This window comes from Tupaia chinensis, unplaced genomic scaffold (genome assembly GCF_000334495.1).
Source record: "Tupaia chinensis unplaced genomic scaffold, TupChi_1.0 Scaffold000067_1, whole genome shotgun sequence".
NCBI classification, from domain to species: domain Eukaryota; kingdom Metazoa; phylum Chordata; class Mammalia; order Scandentia; family Tupaiidae; genus Tupaia; species Tupaia belangeri.
The window spans coordinates 1,049,788-1,055,889 of record NW_006159526.1 but is presented as its reverse complement, the minus strand read 5'-3'; the positions used below and the strand labels follow the sequence as shown (position 1 = coordinate 1,055,889).

General features: G+C 60.7%; 1 protein-coding gene across 1 annotated transcript in view; it reads right to left on the bottom strand.

Moving 5' to 3' along the window:
• CIC (capicua transcriptional repressor) overlaps positions 1-6,102 on the bottom strand; it is a 27,613-nt gene that overhangs the window by 4,651 nt on the left and 16,860 nt on the right. The window contains 10 exon segments of the mRNA XM_014582822.2: positions 1-134; positions 136-939; positions 1,192-1,295; positions 1,719-1,944; positions 2,034-2,236; positions 3,007-3,172; positions 3,247-3,429; positions 3,524-3,653; positions 3,731-3,965; positions 4,049-4,198. The exon segment at positions 1-134 is cut by the window's left edge and continues 326 nt beyond it. Coding sequence (XP_014438308.1) covers positions 1-134; positions 136-939; positions 1,192-1,295; positions 1,719-1,944; positions 2,034-2,236; positions 3,007-3,172; positions 3,247-3,429; positions 3,524-3,653; positions 3,731-3,965; positions 4,049-4,198 — 2,335 coding nt within the window.

Below are 6,102 nucleotides of genomic sequence, written 5' to 3'. Positions count from 1 at the left end.
GAACCCGCAGTGGCACCACTGCCAGGGGTTCCTTGGGCAATGAACTGGACAGCAGGGGGTGCGGGGGCCCCATAGCCTGGGGTGCCCACCAGCAGGTTGGTAACAGTGGCAGGGGGGGTCCCCCTCAGTGGCAGGCGCCTTCCCCACAGTGCCCAGTAGGGGCCCAGCCACCAAGTGTGGTGCCGGGGAGGTGGCTGCTGCCGACTTCTTGTCCGAATACACTAAGCTGACGCCTAGTGGGGAGCCTCCAGGCACCCGGGAGCCAGTGCCCATTTCAGTCCTGGCACCTGCTGTGTCATTTGGAGATGCCTCAGCCCGGCCAGAAGTGGGGAAGGGCTTAGAGGCGATGGGCACAGGAGTGCTGCTGACAGGCCGCACCACATTGGTGACCATGGTGGCAGCGGGGCGGGAGAGGGGGGCGGCCGGAGCCCCGTAGGCCAGTGATGGGGCTGGAGGCATGAGCACTCGGGCGCTACTGCCCTCTCGCTCCTCCTTGTTGGGGGGCAAGACTAGCGTCTGCAGGATGCTTCCTCCCCCACTGGGAGGTGCTGCAATGACTGAGGAGCCTGGTGGCTCCAGGCCCCCTACGCTCTCAGGTCTCTTTCGCCGGAAAGTGGCAGGATCCGCTGGGAGGAACCTTGAGGCCTTGGAAGGTGTTGATGGGCCCGTGGCTCCAGGGGGTGGGGGCCGCAGTGGGCCCACTGTGCTGCCCTGACCAGACTCCTGGGCTTTGAAGGTTCCTGAGCCCAGTGAGAAGGTGGTGGCTGCAGAGGTTGAGGAGGCAGGTGAGGGTGAGGATGACGATGATGGGGTGGGACCATAGCCTTTGCCAAAGGCTGCAGGTGGGTCCGGGGGCCCTGGGGGATCAGGATCCAGCGTGGGACGGCAATGGGTAAAGGAAGACCGGATCACAGGTGAGAACACCTTCCGACCAAAGCCCTGGGTGGGAGGAAAAGAGACGCCCCATGTCAGGAGAGCATAAGTACCTAGTTAGCCACCCCTGTGCCCCAGTCAGCATAGCCTAAGCCAACCGAGGGCCTCGTTTCCTCCTGGCTGTGACCCTGTTCATCCTCAATGGGGTAAGTAACTCACCCTCTCTGGGCCTTAACCTCCCCTCTGTCAAATGCACAGGAGCTGACACTGACCCTAGGACTGAGAGTGATGATGGCACACCTTGTCCTAAGCCCTTACCTTGCTGCCCTCTGGGTCCTCCCCAGAGCTGTCACCGCTCTCGCTGTCAGTCACCCGCTCCTTGCACTTGAGATCAATATCAGTGGTGCCAAAGCCATCATCAGCTGAGGGAGCAGAGGTGACAGTGTGGGCAAGGAGCAAGACGCGGGCTACCCAGGAATGACAATCTGAAGCCTGAGCTTGGGCCTCCACTCTGCCCTAAGCAGGTAGTTTGTCCAGGAAGTCCATTCCTTAGCCCAAGACCATCATACCCACCTGCCTAACCCAGAAGACTACAAGCGCACAGTTAACGGCATTTATCTCCATGTCTGATGGGTCTGGCAAAGCCCATGTCCTCCAGGTCCCTGCCTGACCAGGAGCTTCTTGGAGGCAGGGGCTCACTCAAAAGGCCTGAACTGACCATATGCAATCACACACAAATGTGGAAAGCAAACAAAAGGGGCCTAGGGGCCTGGATCATAGCTCTGCCCACCCGGAGCCTTAGCCTGCTGGTCCCTAAGCAGGATTCTGGGCCCTGCACTGCTCACCAATGACATCGTCATCCCCTTCCTCCTCACAGATGACCATACGTTCCTCATCACTGGTCATGTCTTCGCTGGCTGCACGCTGTGAACGAGAGGCTCGGGTGGGCAGCAGCGGGGGCCGCCCGCTGGCTGCCAAGGCGCCTCCCTCGCCAGGGGCTGCAAAGGGGCCTGGAGCTCCATACTGGGTGGAAGGCTTTGGGCCAGAGTATGATGCAGGGCCAGACACCATCTGCAGGACAGGTGGCAGGGAGGGTTCAGCCAGGGCAGCTGCCTCAGGCAGTCCTCCCTGCCCACCCCCCAGTGGCCTTCAACCCAGACCTGAGTCAGTTCCTGCAGTGCCTGGCTGTCTACTTCCCCGCCGTCCAGGCTGTGTACCCCACTGTGGGAGAAGGCTCGTGGCCGGGCTGAGCCAGGTCCCCCAACTGTGTGCAGTCGTTCTGCCCCACAGGGGCCACTCCCTGAAGTCTTGGTGTCTGAGCTCAAGAGTGTCTGGGCCGTGACGGACAGGAGCTCAGAGGACACTGTAAAGTGGAGGGGGAACTGTCAAGGTCAGCAAGCCTTTCACTAGTATTTGGACTGGCCAAACAACCCACAAAAACTTCTAGGTACTGGACAGAAGCAGGCTAGAACTCCCGCACTGCCTAGTAGAAAAGAGACCCTGTCAGAGTAAGCAAGCATGTAGACCCTGAAGACAGGGTTACAAAGTGTTGGCTAACCTCTGGCCAGAGCTTCAGTTCCTGCATCCCAAAGAGATAACATTCCCATCCCAACAGAGCCACAGGACCACATCCACAGTTTACTAAAGTACCCCAGAACACTGCCAGGAACATAGATGCCTTCAACAGGTAGAAGCAGCCAGTCAGGGGTGCTATCAGCTACAGTGGTTCCAAGGATAGACTTGGGAGCCAGTCAAGTGGAGGGTTAAACTCTGACTCTGCCACTTACTGGCCTGAGACTTTAAGCAAGTGATTCTCCCTCTCTGAGTCTCAGTTTTGTCATGTGGAAATGGAGTATGGTTTTGAACATTAGAGATCACATTCCCCTTGGTGAGTGGCATGTACTAAGTTTTCAATAAATGGTAGTTGATGATGGCACTTCTGTTTAGAAACCCAATCTGTTTGGACCTCCCTGGGCCCATCACATGAACAACTGCCAATTTCTTTATCGGTAAAGGTCCTCAAATAAGAGTGACAAAGCAGAGAGGAGCTGCTAGGGCAGGGGTCAGCAAACAAGTGGCAGCTAGCATTCTTGAGAAGGAGGTGGGGACAGGGGGAGCACAGGGCTGACTAACCCCCGGGGGCGGCGGCAGTGCCCGTCTCTGACATGCTCCGCTCCCGCGTCTCCTTATGCCCTCCTGCCAGCCCCAGGCTTGTGGGCTTGGCTTCTGAGCTGGACTTCTTGCGGTCCTTGTTGCACCACTTCCAGTCTGGGTGGGCCTTGAAGTGAGCCTCCTTCACCTGGCAGGAGAGGGCAACCCTTCACTCACCTACTCCCAAGGAAGTCAAGAGGAGCCCAGAGGCGGCGGTGTTACCTGGAAGGCCAGGTCATGGTATTTCTGCTTCTCCTTGGGCCCCAGGGCATACCACCATTCGCCCAGGATCTTGCTGACAGTCCGGTTGTCCTGGTTGGGATGACGCTGGTGGACCAGGGCCCGGTGCCGTTTGCTGAAGATCATGAAGGCATTCATGGGCCGCCGGATATGGTCCTTCTCCCGCTGAGGTAAACATAGCCCATGGCCGACTGTTAGGAGCAGGGAGACCTGCTTAGGAGGCCATGGGGTAAGCAAAGGACAGGTGGCGATAAGGCACCTTATTGGGGCTGCGTCCATCCTTTTCAGAAGATGAGTCCCGTTCCTTGGGCAGGGCACTGAGGGACTGTGTCCGACGTTTTCCAGGTGGCAGAGGCAACTGGATCTCAGGAGACATGATGGAGAGGAAGCTGTCGTGGGGCAGCAGGGACAGTGAGGGCCATGTCTCCAGCCACCCCACCCCCACCCCAGAGGTTGGTACACTTACGCATCGTCGTGGTCACTCTCTGTCTCGCTGTCCAGCCGAGGTTCTACTGGGGGACCGGGAGCCTCCTCCTCCGTGGTGGGAGGGGGGCCCTTACCAGGTTCCACCACTCCCAAAGTGTGTGGAGGTCCAGGTCCTGGGCTCTCAGGGCATGTGGCTCCAGGGGGCCGCCCAGGGTCACCACTCCCTGTCCCACCTGGGGGCTGTTCATGAGCAACAGCCGCAGATTCAGCAGGTTCTGGGGGCAGAGAGGCGGATCAGAAGGTTCCTGGGCCATACAGACCCCATCCCCATGTCTTCCCACAGACCCCGCCCCTTCACCTTTGCTCTGGTTGGAGGCCACTGGGTGGCTGGCAGGTTGTTGGGCCTCACTTGGTTGCACAGAGGGGTCTGGCTGGCTGGGTGCCAGGAAGGGGACTAAGGAGTGCCAGGGGAACACAGCCACTGAGCGAGGTTCCACGTTCGTCCACACTGCGGGAAGGAGCCAGGTGAGTTGTGCTGCAACCCTGATTCCCAACTCAAGTCCCTCCCTAGCCTGGACCAGGTGGCTCCACCCCTTTCCAACCCCTTCCCCAACCCCAGGGCCTTTTGGGCTTGTCATGTGACATCACCCAGGGAAAACTCCTCCCTGGATGGTTTCTAGATTTGTAAGAAAAGAAAACAGAGGCAGGGAAAAGAAATAGTACTCACACACCCCACTCCTGCCCGCCCCAGCCTCCACCAGCCCTGCCACCAGGGACCAGGCCAGAGGAACGACTTGCTCCTGCCACAAACCAGGTCACGCTTAGCTTCCATCCCACACTCCCAAGGCCCCCAGACCTCAGCTGGGCCGGGCACCCTCTCTCAGTCATGCCACATTTCCCAGCACCTATGGGGCCATCTGACAGCCCCTCACCTTGGCCTCACACTCTTTTTCCCTATTCTGAGGCAGATGGCCCTGTCTCCCCTCCCCTCTGCTTCTCTCCCTTACCCACAGGCCTGGGGTCTCACACAGCCTGTGGTGTGAGGTCTTTCTCCTCGCCTCCCAGGGCTGGGCACAGGTGGCTTCCGCAGCTCACCCCTTCCACCCCCAAGGAGAATCCCCTGCCCATGAAGAGGCCTCCCAGCCACCCTCCCTCCAAACCCTTGAGCTTCTCTCAGTGCCCAGTCAGTCCCCTCGCCCAGAGGGACAGGAGGGTGTGGTAAACTCCTTGGGAGAAAAGGCACGAACAATGGGGCAGAGGAGAAGACTGGGACAGCCTCTGCCCAGAGAAGCCAGAGGTGCCAGGTGTTTCCTTGAGCATGTTCTCAGGAAGACACTGCTTGGCGGAGGCTGGGCCCTGGGGCCAACCTTCACCCCCAGCCGGCTACACGCGGGCACACCAGCCTGGGCGGGTTAGAACTGGGCTTCCCCTCTCACTGCCCGGCTCCCAGGGGAAGTGGAACCAGCAGAGGAGAGAGGCCCCTGCTTGGGGAAGCCGTGAAAGGAGGAGGGAACCGCCCTGCCTCTGGTCTCCATCATCCCAGGCTTCCCCGACCTAGACGGACCTGACCTGAAGCGACCCTCCCCACGCTTTCAAAGGCCGCGGCAACTCGGTGAGGCCCTCGCTCTCGGACCTAGCTCCATGAGGGGCGGACAAAGGGAACGGGGCAGGAGCCGGGACAGCAGGGTGCAGCTCGAGACTCCGGGATGACCCTGTCCCGACCCTGTGGCACCGAGGGCCCGGGCGCCTGCTGGGTCCTCCCACCTCAGAAACGCCTCCAGTGACCTGAAACTATTCCTTTTTTCACCGGGATTTTTCTCCCCGGGGCGCTGGGAGAGAAGGTACTCGGCAGACAATGGGGGGACGTTCTCTGGCTCGGCCCCCTCCCGATCCCCTCCCCAGGGCACCACCCTCCAGGTTCGCGGTCTCTCCCCGCGAAGCACACCACGAGCACTCCGGCCCCTCGCCAGCTCCGAGGCGGCAGCGCTCGCTCGCCGCGGTCTGGACCCGCTCAGTGCGCGACGGAAGCCCCCGCCCCACCTCGGACTGGCAAGTCTCACGCCAGAGCCAGCCCCCCTGCACCTCACCTTCAGTCATCTCGAACCCGCTCCGTCCCGCCACTTACACATCACAGCTGTCCCCAGGTACTCCCATCGCTCCGCTACACACCTGCCGTCACTAACCACTCGGCCCGCCCAGCCAAGCTCCGTAAGTTTCTCCGTCACCCCTTTACTCTGCCTCTACCGTTCTCGCACCATACCCCCATCACCCTTACTCTGCACCCAGCACCCCGACGCCTTGACCCCTGCAGTCCCAGGGCCCGGGCGCTACTGACCGAACATGCCGAGGCCACGGGAGGCCGCGCCGGACGCGGGCATCAGGGGCCTGTGGGCCGAGTACATGGTCCGGCGC